A 20,654-nucleotide genomic window follows, 5' to 3' on the forward strand; every position below is an offset into this window, starting at 1 on the left:
ACAACAGTGTGTTGTGTATTCTGTGTTGCAGAGTGGATCTGAACGAAGTGACATTCAAAGTGGAGCCCAATAAGCTCGGGCTCAACGCTTCGGAAGTGGCCAAGCGGATTGGTAAGTGTACTTCATAATTCTATAAGTCGCCTAATATCCAGCGAGGACATTATTATAACGAATCATAACTCTGCTTTCAACAATGGGCCCTTTATTATCTTCACCTCTTCTTTTTCATGGCCTTGTCCCATGTCTTCACGGGGTCGGCATGCTGAACTGGATTTCGCAGATGTTAGAGGTTGACCGGATGTCCTGCCTGTCATCTCGGTTCCTTTATTATCGTTCTGCTAGAAAAGTCCAACAGCCCCACAATTCTGTGGGGTTTATGATCCATAGTATATAATTTAATTTTACATATAATTAATTTCCAGTCTTTATTAATTAAAAGTTCTGGGCTAAGAGGGCGTGGTCGAACAGTAGAAATTCTTCCTCCTGACGTTTCGTTGCCAACTGCGCGAAACATCTTCCGAGGTGGGTTGCTCACAGTTGGCAACGAAAGACCAGGAGAAAGAATTTGTACTGTTCGACCACGGCCTCTTAACCCGCAAGTTTTAATTAATGGGACGCCGGCCGTGAAAGCCTACACGTTATGAATATCTTGTATGATCAGAAGTATCTGGACGTCCGTATGTAATGTGGAATTGACCACTAGGTAAGGCGAGAGGGAGGCCCGTCACCATAAATGGAGGACGAAACCATTGTGTTGTCAGTAGAGAAGCAGTAACAGCAAAATATGTGGGTAAGGTGAGCTCAGTAACTCCGAATGTGGACTAATGATTGGATGTCACCTGAGTAATAAAACTGTCAGAGACATTTCATCCCTTCTAAAGCTGCCCAAGTTGACATTGGCGACGTGATTGTGAATTGAAGGAACGATCACAATTAAAAACAGATTGGACAGGACCCACTGAACACTGCAGAGGGTGTTTGTAAAATACTGTATAGGTATACTAAGATGGTATCTGTGCTTTCGGACTTGTCCGAAAGAACAGATACCATCGGTGACCATGCAGCTCGTTAGAATGAAATTACAATTAAAGAACACCCTTACCTGCTAACAGTCGTTGACATACGTCAATGGGGACAGACGAAAATGTGTGCCCCGACCGACTCGAACCCGGGATCTCCTGCTTAGATGGCAGACGCTCTATCCATCTGAGCCACCGAGGATAGCGCGACTGAGGGATTTATCTCTGGCATGCCTCCCGCAAAATCCACATTCTCAACGTATCGTCCCGCACTACATTCGAAGTGCCCCCGCCCATTATACTCATTACTCGCGGCGCGTTGCCGTTGCCGATTCCCGTAAGAGTTCGGGCACTGTTTGTGTATTCGCACAGAAGAAGAAGATGGTCAAGTGGCCGGTGACCCTTAACTATATATATATATATATATATATATATATATATATATATATATATATATATATATATATATATATATATATATATACTAAGATGGTATCTGTTCTTTCGGACATGCACAAAAAGTGCCCGAACTCTTACGGGAATCGGCAGTGCGCCGCGAGTAATGAGTATAATGGGTGGGGGCACTATGAATGTAGTGCGGAACAATACGTTGAGAATGTGGGTTTCGCGGGAGGCGTGCCAGAGATAAATTCCTGCAGTCGCGCTATCCTCTGTGCCCTCGGTGGCTCAGATGGATAGATCGTCTACCATGTGAGCAGGAGATCCCGGGTTCGAGTCCCGGTCGGGGCACACATTTTCATCTGTTCCCGTTGATGTATGTCAACGCCTGTAAGCAGCTAAGGGTGTTCTTTAATTGTAATTTCATTCTAACGAGATGCATGGTCACCGATGGGATCTGTTATTTCGGACATGTCCGAAAGAACACATACCATCTTAGTATATATATATAGTTAAGGCTCACCAGCCACTTGACCATTTTCTTCTTCTGTGCGAATGCACAAACAGTGCCCCAACTCTTACGGGAATCGGCAATGCGCCGCGAGTAATGAATATAATGGGCGGGGCACTACAAATGTAGTGTGGGACAATACGTTGAGAATGTGGGTTTCACGGGAGGCGTGCCAGAGATAAATCCCTGCAGTCGCACTGTCCTCTGTGCCCTCGGTGGCTCAGATGGATAGAGCGTCTGCCATGTAAGCAGGAGATCCAGGGTTCGAGTCCTGGTCGGGGCACACATTTTCATCTGTCCCAGTTGACGTATGTCAATGCCTGTAAGCAGCTAATGGAATTCTTTAATTGTAATTTCATACTGCATGAAAATACTGGGAGAAATCATTTGTAAGTTTCAAAGTGCTACCAGCAGTCTAGCTAGCACAATGACTGTGCTTAGGGCATTCTAAGAGTGGGGTACGGTGGTCGAGTACCTCCTCATAACATATACATTTCTCTAGTCAGTGGACAATGGATTACTGGAAACGAGTAATGAATCATCCTATACCCTGTGGCAATCAAGTCAAATGGTTTGGTTTTGTCAAATGCCTGGAGAATCTACCCTGTCATCATGTTTAATGACAGCAGTGAAGAATGGAGGAGATGGAGTTATGATATGGGGGTGTTTTATGTGGTTAAGTTGTGACTCCCTTATTATGCTTCAGAAAATACTAAATGTGGAAGGATCTGATCACTTTTTACAACATTGTGCACTGCATATAGTGGAGTAACAGTTCAGAGACGATTATTGTTTGGTCAGCACAAGTGTCATAAAGCAGCAGTGTGAGGCAGTTGTTTGTGGGCAATAACATTCCTAGAATGGACTGGCCTGCCTGGAGTTCCAACCTGCACTCAATGAAATGCGTTTGGGATGAGTTGGAGCGTCGACTTTGCTTCACACCCCAGCTTCCAATATCATTACCTTCTTTAGTTTTGGCTCTTGAGGAAGAATGAGCTGTCATTCCACCACAGACATTCAGACACATCATTGGCAGTGTCCCCAGCAGAGTGTAAGTCATTATGAAAGTGAATGGTGGAGACATCCTATATTAAAGTCCACTAATAGGTGTCCAGATACTTTTTATCAAATAATGTATGTTGCTGATGATTGTTTAAAGAAAAATGCTTGTGATTGGTAAGAACATCTGTTTGAGAGTTTTTAACCGAATTAGTTGCAACAAATCTATTCAATAATTTGGCATTACTTTTTTTTTTTTAAATATTCTTTCGTGAATATTTATGCACTCTTCCATTCTCAAGAACTACATGCAAGCGCCCACATTTCCTCGAGAATGTGCTGATGTAGTATGCCATAGTCTTTTTTTCTGTAAGCACGGGCCTCGATCTTTTCTCTCTTCTTCTAATTAGTCAACAACAAGAAATCAGACGAAGGTCAGGTGTACTTGTATACTGGTTTCAAAAGCTCAACACTCCTCACTGCTTGTGGGATTGTACATTGTCATGAAGAAAATAGTGATGTCTTTTGCACTGAAAACGTATTTAAAATCGATGTTGGGATTCAGTCGGCATAATTTCATACCTCTATAACTCTGATAAAAATAGGCATTTCTGGGTCATATTTATCACATTTTAAAGAGAAAGGTTGAAAGTTTGTTATCTCTTCAACATTTATGGCAGCTGAACAGCACACTCGGGAAAACAAGTAAAACGAATCTACTATTTACGGCTCAGTGCATTTGATACGACTTCGTAAATGGACTCATGTCTCAAGAGATTCATTATGCATTCCATTATTTTGAAGATGAGTGTAGGTCCATTTGTTCCAGTCAGAAGGTCTAAGTATGAAACCTAGATCTCAAGAATGATTCAAGGCTGATTGTCACAAGTCTCGATAATGGAGGAGAAATGAAACCAGAAGTACATATTAAGCATTTTTTGTGTTTTTGAAAATGTTAATTATGTGCAAAGAATGTCACCACATAAGCAGACCATAAGAATTATACGAGTGGAAGAGTCCAGACTACAATACGATGTAGCCTATGTTCACTATATTCCATAGTTTCCATTTAGGTTAGTTATAAGTGACATGTTTTCATAAACATTGTTGGTATGTGGTTTTATCACGGCACCACAGTAAAGCTTCCTAAGTCGTTTTCAAGCTAGCAAAACTATTTCATCTTTGTTTGCCTGCAGATAACATCAAGGGAAGACTCAAGGACGAAACAGCAGTGGAAGTAACATCTGCAGGCATAGGTGATAAGGTGAGTCTCACCTTGACATCCATATTGTTGTATAGCAACATTGTAGTTAGTTAGTAGGGAAGAGCTCATGCTATTTGCTTCCTTGCCCTGCATCATGCCGTCTCCAGCTCATGCAAGTCTTGGACGTTAGCTACAATATTTTCTGACTTTCCTTTTTCTGTAGTATTACTATGAAGTCATTGTGAAGAGAGCGTTTCATCTATACAGACATAAGATTGACTACATTAGCCGACAAGTGATTTTATAGGGAGAATAAAACATGACTTACACTATTTTATTTACTGTGCAATATAAACTTTTGCATATAGCTGTATATTGTTGGTGTTGTGGTCTTCAGTCCAGAGACTGGTTTGATGCATCTCTCCATGCTACTCTATCCTGTGCAAGCTTCTTCATCTCCCTGTACCTACTGCAACCTGCATCCTTCTGAATCCGTTTAGTGTATTCATCTCTTGCTCTCCCTCTACGATTTTTACCCACCACGCTGCCTCCAATACTAAACTGGTGATCGCTTGATGCCTCAGAACATGTCCTACCAACCGATTCCCTCTTCTAGTCAAGTTGTGCCACAAACTTCTCTTCTCCCCAATTCTATTCAATACCTCCTCACTAGTTATGTGATCTACCTATCTAATCTTCAGCATTATTTTGTTGCACCACATTTCGAAAGCTTCTATTCTCTTCTTGTCCAAACTATTTATCATCCACGTTTCACTTCCATACACAGCTACATTCCATACAAATACTTTCAGAAACGACTTCCTGATACTTAAATCTATACTCAATGTTAACAAATTTCTCTTCTAAAGAAACGCTTTCCTTGCCATTGCCAGTCTACATTTTATATCCTCTCTACTTCGACCATCATCAGTTATTTTGCTCTCCAAATAGCAAAACTCATTTACTACTTTAAGTGTCTTATTTCCTAATCTAGCTAATTCCCTCAGCATCACCCAATTTAATTTGACTACACTCCATGATCCTCGTTTTGCTTTTGTTGATGTTCATCTTATATCCTCCTTTCAAGACACTGTTCATTCCGTTCAGCTGCTCTTCCAGGTCCTTTGTTGTCTCTGACAGAATTACAATGTCATCAGCGAACCTCAAAGTTTTTATTTCTTCTCCATGGATTTTAATTCCTACTCTGAATTTTTCTTTTGTTTCCTTTACTGCTTGCTCAATATACAGATTGAATAACATTAGGGATAGGCTACAACACTGTCTCACTCCCTTCCCAACCACTGCTTCCCTTTCATGCCCCTCAACTCTGTATAACTGCCATCTGGTTTCTGTACAAATTGTAAATAGCCTTCCGCTCCCTGTATATTATCCCTGCCACCTTCAGAATTTAAAAGAGAGTATTCCAGTCAACATTGTCAAAAGCTTCCTCTAAGTCTACAAATGCTAGAAACGTAGGTTTGCCTTTCCTTAATCCTAATTGATCTTCCCTGAGGTCAGATTTTACCAGTTTTTCCATTTGTCTGTAAAGAATTCATGTTAGTATTTTGCCAGCCATGGCTTATTAAACTGATAGTTTGGTATTTTTCACATCTGTCAACACCTGCTTTCTTTGGGATTGGAATTATTATATTCTTCTTGAAGTCTGGGGGTATTTCGCCTGTCTCATACATCTTGCTCATCATATGGTAGAGTTTTGTCAGGGCTGGCTCTCCCAAGGCTATCACTAGTTCTAATGGAGTATTGTCTACTCCCGGGGCCTTGTTTCGACTTAGGTCTTTCAGTGCTCTGTCAAACTCTTCACACAGTATCATATCTCCCATTTGATCTTCATCTACATCCTCTTCCATTTCCATAATATTGTCCTCAAGAATATCGCTCTTGTATGGACCCTCTATATACTCCTTCCATTTTTCTGTTTTCCCTTCTTTGCTTAGAACTGGATTCCATCTGAGCTCTTGATATTCATGCAGGTGGTTCTCTTTTCTCCAAAGGTCTCTTTAATTTTCCTTTAGGCAGTATCTATCTTACCCCTAGTACGAGGCGTGTTTTTTAAGTAAGTACCGTTTTGAAATTAAAAAAAGACGTGCTAAGATATCTCAATAATTTTATTTTTACATGAAAGCCTGTACCTTAATCTACGCACTGACGCCAATACAGTCTGATTCTTCATTGTTTACGTTGTGTACTGAGTGTTTAAGATGCCTCCGATAATCATGAGTCCCGCTGACTGTGAAATACGGGCTGTTATAAGATTTCTTAGTGTTAAAGGCCTAAAAGCAATCGATATTCGTCATGAGTTCTGTACGGTTTACGGAGAAAACATTATGAGTGATGGAATGGTAAGAAAGTGGGTGAGAGCATTTAAAGATGGCCGCACAAATGTGCATGATGAACAACGGAGTGGGCGTCCTTCGGTCGTTAATGAAAGTTTGGTGCAGGAAGTGGACAATAAGGTGAGAGAAAACAGACGGTTTATGATTTCCTCCTTGCGGGATGACTTTCCTAATGTTTCACGTATTGTTTTGTATGGGACCTAGCACTTTAATCATCGAAAATTGTGTGCACGTTGGGTACCGAAAATGTTGATGGATGTGCACAAAACCAAACGTTTAGACAGCGCATTGACTTTCCTGGAGCGGTACCACAATGACAGTGATGATTTCTTAAGCCAAACTGTTACGGGCAATGAAACATGGGTGGCCTACGTCACACCAGAATCAAAGCAACAGTCTATGGAAGTTGAGCTAGGGCATGGTTTTGCTGCAAGACAATGGCCGTCCACATGTGGTGAATCAGACCAAAGATCTCATCATATCTTTTTGATGCGAAGCTCTAGACCATTCTCCGAACAGCCTTGATCTTGCGTCCAGTGAGTACCATTTGTTCCTGCACTTGAATAAACACTTGGGCGGTCAGCGTCTTCAAGCCAATGACGAAGTCAAAACCGTGGTGATGCAGTGGTTAACAAGTCAGGCAGCAGAATTCTATGAGAAGGGTATTCAAAAACTGGTACAACGTTATGACAAGTGCCTCAGTATTGATGGAAATTATGTAGAAAAGTAGATTACGGTATGGGCTTTCATGTAAAAATAAAATTATTGAGATATCTTAGCATGGCTTTTTTTAATTTCAAATTGGTACTTACTTAAAAAACACGCCTAGTAATATATGCCTCTACATCCTTACATTTGGCCTCTAGCCATCCCTGCTTAGCCATTTTGCACTTCCTATCAATCTCATTTTTGAGACGTTTGTATTCCTTTTTGCCTGCTTCATTTGCTGCATTGTTGTATTTTCTCCCTTCATCAATTAAATTCAATATCTCTCCTGTTACCCAAGGATTTCTATTAGCCTTCGTCTTTTTGCCTACTTGATCCTCTGCTGTCTTCACTATTTCATCTCTCAAAGCTACCCATTCTTCTTCTACTGTATTTCTTTCCCCCATTCTTGTCAATCATTCCCTAATGCTCTCCCTGAAACTCTCTACAACCTCTGGTTCTGTCAGTTTATCCAGGTCCCATCTCCTTAAATTCCCACCTTTTTGCAGTTTGTTCAGTTTTAATCTACAGTTCATAACCAATAGATTGTGGTCAGAGTCCACATCTTCCCCTGGAAATGTCTTACAATTTAAAACCTGGTTCCTAAATCTCTGTCTTACCATTATATAATCTATCTGAAACCCTCCAGTATCTCCATGCTTCTTCGATGTATACAACCTTCTTTCATGATTCTTGAACCAAGTGTTAGCTGTGATTAAGTTATGCTATGCGAAAATTCTACCAGGTGGCTTCCTCTTTCGTCCCTTACCCCCATTCCATATTCACCTATTACATTTCCTTCTCTTCCTTTTCCTACTATCGAATTCCAGTCACCCATGACTATTAAAATTTTCATCTCCCTTCACTATATGAATAATTTCTTTTATCTCATCATACCTTTCATCAATCTCTTCATCATCTGTGGAGCTAGTTGGCATATAAACTTGTACTACTGTAGTAGGTGTGGGCTTCGTATCTATCTTGAACACAATAATGCATTCACTCTGTTTGTAGTAGCTTACCCGCATTCCTATTTTTTTATTCGTCATTAAACCTACTCCTGCATTACCCCTGTTTGATTTTGTATTTATAGCCGTGTGTTCACCTGACCAGAAGTCTTGTTCCTCCTGCCACCAAACTTCGTTAATTCCCACTATATCTAACTTTAACCTATCCATTTTCCTTTTTAAATTTTCTAACCTACCTGCCCAATTAAGGGATCTGACATTCCACGCTCCGACCTGTAGAAAGCCAGTTTTCTTTCTCCTGAGTAGTCCCCGCCCAGAGATCCGAATGGGAGACTATTTTACCTCCGGAATATTTTACCCAAGAGGACGCCATCATCATTTAACCATACAGTAAAGATGCATGCCCTCGGGAAAAATTACGGCTGTAGTTTCCCCTTGCTTTCAGTCATTCGCAGTACCTGCACAGCAAGGCCGTTTTGGTTAGTGTTACAAGGCCAGATCAGTCAATCATCCAGACTGTTATCCCTGAAACTACTGAAAAGGCTGGTGCCCCTCTCCAGGAACCACATGTTTGTCTGGCCTCTCAACAGATACCCCTCCATTGTGGTTACACCTACGGTATGGCTATCTGTATCATTGAGGCACGCAAGTCTCCCCACCAACGGCAAGGTCCATGGTTCATGGGGGGGCAGCTGTATATATGAACATGCTATTAACATTATTATCATTCTCTGCCTACATCTGTTGTATTGGAATCATACATATTATTACATACTGATGCACAGTAGTCATCAGTATGCTGGGTAATGATCTCCGCTGTTTACTGTATAATCTTACATATAAGCTGCACCAAATTTTTCCATGGCTTCTCATAGAAAATGAGTTCATAATCAACTTGCCAGATTGCATATTAACTTGTATGTACATTCTTGTAAATGCATGCATTCTGTATCATTATATATCTTCACTGCTTGTGAGAAATCGCTACTGATGACAGTATGACCATCTAATACCACTGACTAGAGGAAAGCCTTAGACACAGCCAACTGACTCAGTTCATGTCTAGCAGGTCACATGTGTGCAACATAAAATGAAAGACTGTAAGACATTTGGTTCAATATCCTGTTTTGAGAAAACCACCCACTAAAGTCATGACATGGAGTAGACGCAAAATTGATGGGATCAATAGATAGGTGATAACTGAGCATTTTTAATCATCATATATGGTGTCAGCAAATGATAATTTTCCTATAAATAAAGAAAATTAACTTTTACAACTGGCACTTATGTATCTATAAGTTACACGTTGTTCAACAAAAGTGTCATGAGTACAGTGATCAAGGCATTTGCTGAGGTCCAAGAATCTATGTTTGAATCTCAAATGCGCTATGCAGCCAATTTTTTTTCCTTGTATCAAAATTGGTAGGAATAGGAGGCTTAATAAGGAGTAATAACGAGGCAGACAAATAAATTTTGATTAGTAAGGAATTACAATTTTAGTCCTAGTCACTTTAAAATGATTCTTTCACTCACTTTGTTATACCTCCTCACTTTTCTTCGAACAGCTAAATGGATGGTGGTTGTCATATAAACATTTGTTTGCCTCGATAGCTGAGTGGTCAGCGTGACGGATTGCCGTCCTACAGGCCCGGGTTCGATTCATGGTTGGATCGGGGATTTTCTCTGCTCAGGGACTGGGTGTTGTGTTGTCTTCATCATCATTTCATCCCCATCTGGCGTGCAGGTCACCCAATGTGGCGTTGAATGTAATAAGACCTGCACCAAGGCAGCCAGACCTGCCCCGAAGGAGCCTCCCGGCCAATGATGCCAAACGCTCATTTCCATTTCATTTCCCTATAAACATTTGAGACAAATACACTTGCGGTAGCAAGAATATCTAATAAATTCGATCTTCATGCAACTGTATCATTCCTTCCAAAGACTTAATGGAAAACAATCTTGGTATACATTTAAAAATATTTCTTTTTTAGGAATCAATTTTTATCCTTACCATACATATGGTAGCATCACCTGTAAAATTGGTACTGAAAGTTGATTATGAGGAATGCTGTGAATTGTTATTGCATTCCTGCAGTTGTCCATTTCCCACTGGGTTTCCAGAAGCACACTGCAATTTTTGAGCTTCAAAATAAAGTTTTTTTTAATCTTGGTGAAAAAAATAAACATCACACTGCTGGCATGCAGGTGTCCAGTTTGGCAGCATTACTTTTACCATGCAAGATAGTTGACCAGAATCATCTATAAGCATGGTAACATATGTTACAGTGTTTGTTTGTCAATGCCAGGAATCTAATATCAGGTAAAACTTGTTATCAGCAACATATGATTTTAAAATGTGCTCAAGATATGTTTTGTAAATTAAATTTGTCAGTTCCCAGATGTGGAGCAAGTGACATAAATGTTTTTAAAGAGTTGGTTAAACAGTTGGCCTGTTCTATAACCCAAGGGGCAAATATGTCATTGGTTTCTTGTGGAAAAAAAAAAAAAAAAAAAAAAAAAAAAAAAAAAAAAATAGACAGCGGTTTTCCAGATGTTTTGATAGAATATTGCACCTTGTACAGATTTGTTATTTTATGTGTATTACCAACTGCAACAAGAATTCATATTTCTTCCTTATGCATTAATGTGCATCAAATGTTTGTCAGGTATTCACATCTTGTCTGGTGGATGTCAATCACTTAATCACATTAAAATCTACATTGACACCATCTGCTTGCTGAAATTGCTGCAAATTGTATATATCCTCTATATTTTCTACCTCCGTGTGTAAAGATGTATTTCATGACATGCCTTTGACTAATTTTATGCTCCAATTTTTAATTTCTTGCCAAGATAATGATGCAGCAAATTAAAATCCATGTTGGTTAGACACTAAAGCGCTGCACCTGCAGCCCACTGCTGGAGTATTATGATTGTCACGTTCTCCTTATGAAGATGAGATTTGACAAATCGATAAAATGTCCATTTATTTATTGACATATCTGTCATACCTTGTCCCTTCTTTAATGATACCTCTTTTCCATAATTTTAAATCTTTCTTCCTTTTCAGGACTGCTGTTGGTTCATTCTTTTGCAATGTTCCAACCTGGATGATTCTTACCTAATGCTACTGCTCTTACTTTTACTTCAGGGAGTACAGCTTCACAGTTCACTCATTTGGTTACCAGTTCATAGCACTCACCTGTAATTAATGAAGCACAGCTTGACTGAACATGGACATTTCCATAACATTACAACTGATTTCACATTCATGAATCTCAGCACCTTCCACCTTCTGTACCATCTCCTTGATGCAGTTCTTCGATGTCAACAAAAATGACTTTGTTCTTCAGTTCCAAAGATCACTCAATGATATCCGCTTCTCTTAGTTTGGAATGCTGAGAAATAAACTGCCTGCTTCTAGTAGTGCATTGATAATACATCTGTGTTGCAACAGTTGCGCAAACCAATATACAATGTTGGCCACTTCACACTTGCCACTGTCTGTGACAGGATCTCTGATATTTATTTCATCACTGGTAGAGGGCTGTACATCCTCCATTATTAAGATTGTGGAGATGAAAAATTATAAAATAAACTTGCATAAACAAAAAAGTGATTTACTACAAATTACATACTGTATAAGTGTTATATTATTTTCAGATAATCATCATATTATATCACAAAAAGTATTCTATCCTGTGGATATCCGATAAAAATTCACTACAGTAATTAATAAATAATAATAATAAATAATTTCCATTGTTTAAAAATTCGCTACAAGTATACTCAAGGTTCACAACGGACTGATAATGGAGAACAACTCCTGATTGATGTACATAAGGTTATTGCTTGAAATATTCACATTTTTGTAATGAATAGGTAATGAGGCCAACATAATTATCCCTGTGTGCATTCTACCCCCCACCTCAATGTAAACAAGTGTAGGTCAGCTGTCTGTGGTGCCTTGAGACAAATTCAAAGCAGTCTTACTTGGAATTGATTCCATACAACATGCAGTATTACGTGGCTTTATGATTAATTAAAGACTTACTATTTTATCAGTTGATTTGTTTTCACCACTTAACGCCTGCTGTTTACGTCCTTCTTCATTGCTGAGCGATGTATCACTTTTCGTTCTGACGCCGAAACTCTTCCTTTCCTATACCTTTACTACTTTTTATCTATATAAATGATGAACTATTGGTTTTGCCATTTAACAACGTTTTAATAACTGTGGAAGTATTATAAGCATCGGGTCCCACCTAATGTGTCACCCGCCTATACGTTTTACATGAACCTTTCTAGACTCGATCAATCTGTTTACAAAGAGAAAGCAGAATATCTCCTCCTTTGACGTTGTCCAACAACGACCTAGGAAGTTCGACGCCCTCGCGGCCCAGGCTCTTCCATGGCTCACAGTAGTTTGCAGCATTTGTTTTATTCCTTGCCCACTTTCCACTATGCCAAACTTTCGTGGTGATCGTTGGGCAACGTCTTCCACGTTATCTGCAACATAAATAAACTTTCTTCCCACAGTATTTCTGAAAACCCAAAAACAAGCTTAAAGAACATAATAATAATAACTGTTCTTACAATTATTCGTATAAGTATTGGTCAATTTAATGAGGGGTGGGACAGGCCTAAGCCTTGTGACACCACAAACACAGCTTAAAATCTTAATTCTGTGCTAATTCAAGTTACCTGAGAAATTTATTTGCCTCCCTTTTTATTATTCCCTATTGATTTACTTACCTTATTAACCTTCCTATTCCAACAAATATGGGGGCTGGGGGGGGGGAGGGTGGGGGGGGAGAAAAATTGCAGACTGCATTTGAGATTCAAATCAAGGTTCTCTGCTATGCAGCCAGATGCTTGGTTGTTCTGTCAGTGGCACATTTGTTGAACTTTTGGCACATAAGCAACAGTCATAAAAATTTATTTCCTCAGTTTCTAGTTTTAAGCATTATCAAGTGATTCAAGACTACGAGCACCTCAATGACTCAATGAGGCTTATAATACCAAGTATGTGGAGAGTTTAGTTTGACCCCATACATGATGAAAGCTGCTCATTTTTCAATTATCTATCAATCCTGTCAATTTTCAGTTAATTGCCATCATGAAATTTAGGGGTGATTTTCTCAAAAATCAGCTGGAGGAGGGGTGCAGGTATAGAGCCAAAATATCATACAGTCTCTCATTTTAGGTTGTACTCAAGTGAGCTGTTAAATGTGAGCTGAATGGTTGGCCACATATGAGGACCTTTGTGTGGAAGTCTGACTACTTCTGCTGAACATGGTTTCAAATAGCATCAGATTATTGTGTATATGGAGCCACTCATTACTGGATAATGTCATTTTACTTTGCAGTGTGGAGGATGTTTGAAAATCACCACTGGAATGAATAAACATTCTGGTACCAATCTGAACTTATTTGCTCTCACTGACATCAAAACTTTATGTTGTATTGAAGTGTAATACTTTCATGCCTGAAGGTTCAGACAGTGGTTTCATTCGAGGATACTCAAATATGTCACTTGGAACAGCAGTGTCTTCAGTGTAGACACACTTATATGTCGACAGTCTATGATACACTCCTGGAAATTGAAATAAGAACACCGTGAATTCATTGTCCCAGGAAGGGGAAACTTTATTGACACATTCCTGGGGTCAGATACATCACATGATCACACTGACAGAACCACAGGCACATCGACACAGGCAACAGAGCATGCACAATGTCGGCACTAGTACAGTGTATATCCACCTTTCGCAGCAATGCAGGCTGCTATTCTCCCATGGAGACGATTGTAGAGATGCTGGATGTAGTCCTGTGGAACGGCTTGCCATGCCATTTCCACCTGGCGCCTCAGTTGGACCAGCGTTCGTGCTGGACGTGCAGACCGCGTGAGACGACGCTTCATCCAGTCCCAAACATGCTCAATGGGGGATAGATCCGGATATCTTGCTGGCCAGGGTAGTTGACTTACACCTTCTAGAGCACGTTGGGTGGCACGGGATACATGCGGACGTGCATTGTCCTGTTGGAACAGCAAGTTCCCTTGCCGGTCTAGGAATGGTAGAACGATGGGTTCGATGACGGTTTGGATGTACCGTGCACTATTCAGTGTCCCCTCGACGATCACCAGTGGTGTACGGCCAGTGTAGGAGATCGCTCCCCACACCATGATGCCGGGTGTTGGCCCTGTGTGCCTCGGTCGTATGCAGTCCTGATTGTGGCGCTCACCTGCACGGCGCCAAACACGCATACGACCATCAGTGGCACCAAGGCAGAAGCGACTCTCATCGCTGAAGACGACACGTCTCCATTCGTCCCTCCATTCACGCCTGTCGCGACACCACTGGAGGCGGGCTGCACGATGTTGGGGCGTGAGCGGAAGACGGCCTAACGGTGTGCGGGACCGTAGCCCAGCTTCATGGAGACGGTTGCGAATGGTCCTCGCCGATACCCCAGGAGCAACAGTGTCCCTAATTTGCTGGGAAGTGGCGGTGCGGTCCCCTACGGCACTGCGTAGGATCCTACGGTCTTGGCGTGCATCCGTGCGTCGCTGCGGTCCGGTCCCAGGTCGACGGGCATGTGCACCTTCCGCCGACCACTGGCGACAACATCGATGTACTGTGGAGACCTCACGCCCCACGTGTTGAGCAATTCGGCGGTACGTCCACCCGGCCTCCCGCATGCCCACTATACGCCCTCGCTCAAAGTCCGTCAACTGCACATACGGTTCACGTCCACGCTGTCACGGCATGCTACCAGTGTTAAAGACTGCGATGGAGCTCCGTATGCCACGGCAAACTGGCTGACACTGACGGCGGCGGTGCACAAATGCTGCGCAGCTAGCGCCATTCGACGGCCAACACCGCGGTTCCTGGTGTGTCCGCTGTGCCGTGCGTGTGATCATTGCTTGTACAGCCCTCTCGCAGTGTCCGGAGCAAGTATGGTGGGTCTGACACACCGGTGTCAATGTGTTCTTTTTTCCATTTCCAGGAGTGTATATCCTGCACCAACAAATAGTTACATTCTGTCCGACCTTTTTTTTTTTTTTTTTTTTTTTTTTTTACATGTTAACACATGGTGAGGAATAATATATAGGATGAAAACTTCAAAATTTTTAGGTATTTATATTGTGAGAATTTAAACTGGAAAAAGCACATTTTGGAACTCTTAAAACAACTTAGTTCAGCCACATTTGTGCTTAGAATCAATGCAAATCTTGGAGAGAGACCGATCAGCAAGATGATGTATTTTGCATATTTTCATTCAACATGTCATACGGATTAATATTCTGGGTTAACTCATCTTTAAGAAAGAAATTCTTTATTGCTCAAAAACATGCTGTAAGAATAACATGTGGTGCTCATCATAGTCATCTTGTAGACATCTGTTTAAGTAGTTGGGCATACTGACTACTGCTTCTCAGTATATTTACTCCCTGATGACCTTAGATGTTAAGTCCCATAGTGCTCAGAGCCACAATGCCATCAATGGGCAGCTGCTGTGAGCGAGGTAGTGTGAGTCCTCAGTCAATCAGAGGCTTCAGGTCCATGTGTGCGAGACACACCTGTAGCAACAGCTGCCTGCTCCGACATTCACAACACTATCTGCTCTTGCATAATTGTTCAAATAAATAATAATAATAGGGCATACAGTTCCAAATTGTTTGTGTTAGAGCAGCATTGTCAGAAACCACCTGGGCACACATGGACAGGGGAGGGGGAGGGGGAGTGGAGGTATAGGGGAGAGAGTGGCTTTGAGGGGAAGGGGGGGGGGGGCAGGTGACTTTGAAATCCTCATTATTCGGAAGTAGACAGACCCAAGACTGTCCTAGTACCTGTGTATATACACCACTTAAATCTCTGTGGACACCCACAGTAGTGATGCTTCTTTGTGGCAGGCAAAGCTGCCATCGGTGATCCAGACGAGCCTGGCACGCAGCGACCACGAGCTGTTGGTTGCAACACTGCTGGTCTGTGGCATGCTGGGAGCTGTGCTGGCTGCTGCTGCAGCCCTCTTTGTCATCCGCCGGCATGCCCGCTCCAGGGACAAGATCAATGCACTCTCCAGACCTGAGTCTGAGCCCAGCAAGGACTACCAGGTGAGGCACACTTCTCACTTATTGACTCCACAGGGTTGTCACAAAGGCCAAACTTCACAACCAACCAATGTGACTCACATCGCCTACTTTCATAGTCTGCTTACACATGTGTCCAGATGTATTGCATAACTGCAGAAAAAGGAAACTTGTGAGGTAACAGGTAAGTTGTGGTGCCCTGAAAATATTCTAAGCTCGGAGTTGGCACGGCAGCATGGGCTGCTCGGCAAGCCGGGGCCCAGCAACAAACACGTGGTGCGGAACATAAGCCGGACAAGAGGGGTGGCCCCAGGATGTGGTCCAGGCTGAGCATGTGGCTGGGAATTCCTTGGTGACACTGTGTTTATGAAAGAGACTTATATGCCGAGAGTGCCAAAGATGGTGGACTTTGTGAAACCATCATGGCAGACATTTCCCAGTTTGTATAGAAATTAATAGTAGCCAGAGGAATCATGACACCTTAGAAAGAAACATGTACATTACCATCATTTTCATGATGATTCTGATGGTGTAATCAGATTTTCAATATAGCAACAAATTTCCAAAATCTAAATGGCTCATCCGATTTTGTCGATCGACATGTCTTTAAAAAGCTATTAATTTAAACCTAAATGGGTCTGAATTACAGGTATGTAACTTGAATAGTACATGAGTTATTGGAGGTCAAAGGGGCTGATTACTATCGATCACGTCAGACCATAAGTATTCCACAGTTACACAGAAAAATGGTAGCAGCATGCTTATAAATATATTTATTTATCTACATCTTTGTTTATATCTGATATATGCTATTCATGAAGAAATTGGTTAATTACTTACTGTGTTTTAGAAAACACAGAGACGTTATGCTACTGGCCCACTTTTGTGCCAACTCTTTCCCTTGTGAGATTTCTGTGGCTTCTACAGTGAAGACGTAGTGTGCGTTTAGAAGTGAATATCTCACGAGGTGTGTTGTTGTTCATGACTTATTACATGCAGTAGGAATCTGTTGTTTCCCTATTGTCAACTTATATTTTATTTAATTGCTGGACCATTGACATCAATAAGTGTTTTGCAGAAATATACCGCATTCTAAAAAGTACTTCTACTATCATACTCATCATTTAAAGTCATTAAGATAGTACCTATAGATTTTATTTAATTGCAATCTTTCATTTATAAACGTCTAATTACGTTCAAAATTCGTAATTGCTGAGTGACAGGAACCTTCGACCATTCAATTCATGTGCATATTCATATTGTGTACTGTAGACTCAGCAGTATTTGGCTTGTAATATGGCAACTACGTATCCCAGCCCCTAGACAACGAAACCAGCCAAAACTTTTAATATTTCAACTTTGAGTCAGTGGGTTCATAGTTGAGGGCCACCACACACCATCACCATTTCATTTATTAATTGAAAGCCCGCAAACTGTAAACAGAATAAATTAATCACTGTCAAGACAACCGCCTAACAAGATTTGTGCTATCAGGATAATGAAGTAGACATGTGATTCAAAGAACATGAAAAACAGTGATAATACCAAAGTTGTTTAGCACTTTTCTTGCAAGCAGAGTATATTTCCATTGGTGAAGTTCACATTAAGCACACTGGACAAAAAAATAAGTCACCCTCAAGAAACATTACACTAACATGATGTAACATCATCTCTAACCTTGATAACGGCCTCAGTTTGGCAAGGAAAAGGGGCCATGTGTTTCTTCAGGTATGCTATATCCACCTGATGCCACACAAACTTGATTAGATCCTGTAGAGGTACCCAACTGTTGTGATATTGATTCCTGTGTTTCCTCTGCTGTTCCAGACACCTCCCCTCCCCTGTGGATCCAGGGGTTAGAATAGGACCGAGGTATTCCTGCCTGTCATGAGAGGCAACTAAAAGGAGTCTCACATGTTTTGGCCTTTATGTGATGGTCCCCTGTAGAGTTTAACCTCCATTTTTCAAAATTTTCCCGAAGAGCGAGCCAACTGGGAAAGGGCGCCTTACATGGTGCATCGTGTCCACCATGTGCTGAGACCTCTCGCTTCCTTCGTCGATGTGGATCTGCACTTGTGCTCATTCTCAAACTGTTGGGCAAGGTCACCCTCCTGGGTGCATATTTTTCTATAAACTGTGCAGTATCGTTTTCTTCACTGACAATGATAATGGACTTGTTTACTTGGTTGCACCTGATATTGAGCCAGTCCATTGTGGTGGGGCTGCCATGTACCCTGTTGGTTGTAGCCCCCTGACCACACAGGGATTGCTCTGCTGATGCCTTCACTGTTAACTCCCTGCATATACCAAGGAGTAGATGCCCGTCCCCCTGGGGCATCAGGACTCCCGGCAAAGGCCATCCTGTCAGGTGTCCTTTGCTGCGGCTGGTTGGCGCCCATGAGGAGGGCTCCTGGTCAGAGTGGGTGGCATCAGGGTGGAAGACACGTGATGAAGTGTAGTACATTATCTCTTGGTAGTGGTTCACCTCCAGCAGCCTCTAAGCAGGTGAGGTTTACCTTCAATGCTAAGATATATGACCGCAAATTGTTCCCCTCCCTGGCCACACCATGGGAGGAACATCAGGCTACGGATGGCAGCGAAGCTTATTCACCCCGGTACTTCGTATGTACAAGAGTTGATGGAGAATCTTTTATGTCCATGAAGCCTCAGTTATTTGGGGAGCATTTAGAGGACAGATTTGGGGAGGTGGAGGTTTGTCCAAAATGTGGTCTGGGTCACTCTTGGTAAAAACGGCATCCTCTGCCCAATCAGGGACATTACTCACTTGTGACAAGCTGGGGGATGTTTCTGTTACCATCACACCCCATCAGAGCTTAAATATGGTCCAGGGTATCATATTTCACAGGGACCTTCTTTTTCAGTCTGACAATGAGCTGTGCACCGATTTAGAGCAGCGAGGTGTTCATTTAGACTGGCGTGTCCATCGGGATCTGAGGGATAATCAGGTTGCCACTGGTGCCTTTATCTTGGCCTTTGAGGATGACACAGTACCCGAAAAGGTCAAGGTGATGGTCTACAGCTGTGATGTGAAGCCATATGTCCCTCCCTCAATGTGGTGCTTTCCAAGTGCTGGAAGTTCGGCCATATGTCTTCCCGCAGTACTTCCACCGTCACTTGTCAGAATTGTGGATGTCCTTCACATCCCAATACTCCATGGGCCCTGCCTCCCATCTGTGTCAACTGCGGAGAGCACCATTCACCTTGCTCACCAGGCAGCAGGATTTTCCAGAAAGAAAGGAAAATAATGGAATACAAGATCCTGGACAGATTGATGTACACTGGGGCTAAGAGAAAATATGAGAGGCTACATACTGTGTGTATGATGTCAACCTACACCGCTGCTATGACAACGGTTCTACCATCTTCCGTTCTGCTGCATACAGTTGGCTCTCAGAGCTACCAGACTCCACCTGCCCCTTTGATGGAGGGCGTTTCCCTCCCTCTTGCTCCTGCACCACCTACTTCAGGAGCAACACCCCCCCCCCCCCCCCCCCAACCATCAGGGACGTCAGTCCCCACTTCCCAGCCGGAGAAGTGTATGTCTTCTTCGGCTCCTCTTGCTAGGAAGGGATCCCTTGGGTCACTCCCTTCCCAGGTCCCTACTAGTGGTAAAGCTGACACCCGCCAAGTAGCTGGTCTTCACGGTCCTCCTCAGTCCCTGAGATTCAATAAGTGAAGCCCTCCCAGCTGGACAAACCTAAGGAGCAACGAGAAAAACCAAAAAAGAAAAAGGCCCCCAAGAACCAAGGTACTGTGGTGGCACCCACACCACCGCTACCTACAAGCTCTGTGTCTGAGGATGAAGTGGCAATTATGGTGTCCGCTGAGAACCTAGATCGCTTTGGGCCCTCAGGCACAATGAATGTTGATCGCAGAGGTACTCATCTGGTGGCAGCAGGTGACCCTGAGGTGTAGACTGCCTCATTGAGTGTTTTAAGCCTTCCCAGTCTCACGATCAAGTCATCCTCCAGTGGAATTGCAGCGGTTTTTTCCACCACGTGGCTGAGCCACATCAACTGTATATCCTGAACTCAGTATGTAGTGAACCTGTGCCCCTTCAAACTCCTTTTGAAGCAGGATGCGGACGACACAGGAAATACTGTCTGCAACGTATATCTCCCTCCAGATGGTGCAGTACCCCTGAACATATTGGCTGCACTGATTGATCAACTCGCTAAAGCTTTCCTACTTTTGGGAGATTTTAATGCCCAGAACCCCTTGTTGGGTGGCACTGTGCTTACTGGCTGAGGTGAGGTAGAGATGTCGAAAATTTGCGGTCCCACCTCGATCTCTGGCTGTTAAACACAGGTGCCCCTACACATTCCAGTGTGGCATATGGCAAATATTCGGCCATTGATCTCTCGGTCTGCAGTCCTGGCCTT

At 42.4% G+C, this 20,654-nt stretch overlaps 1 protein-coding gene across 2 annotated transcripts in view; it reads left to right on the forward strand.

Annotated features, from left to right (window-relative positions):
* Window positions 1–20,654, forward strand: part of LOC126253306 (receptor-type tyrosine-protein phosphatase N2) — a 449,946-nt gene that overhangs the window by 369,282 nt on the left and 60,010 nt on the right. For both annotated transcript variants that reach the window (XM_049954535.1, XM_049954536.1), the window contains 3 exons: window positions 32–111; window positions 4,125–4,192; window positions 16,075–16,275. In XM_049954535.1, coding sequence (XP_049810492.1) covers window positions 32–111; window positions 4,125–4,192; window positions 16,075–16,275 — 349 coding nt within the window. The remainder of the gene's footprint in view (window positions 1–31; window positions 112–4,124; window positions 4,193–16,074; window positions 16,276–20,654) is intronic.

Source organism: Schistocerca nitens, chromosome 4 (genome assembly GCF_023898315.1).
Source record: "Schistocerca nitens isolate TAMUIC-IGC-003100 chromosome 4, iqSchNite1.1, whole genome shotgun sequence".
In the NCBI taxonomy this organism is placed as follows: domain Eukaryota; kingdom Metazoa; phylum Arthropoda; class Insecta; order Orthoptera; family Acrididae; genus Schistocerca; species Schistocerca nitens.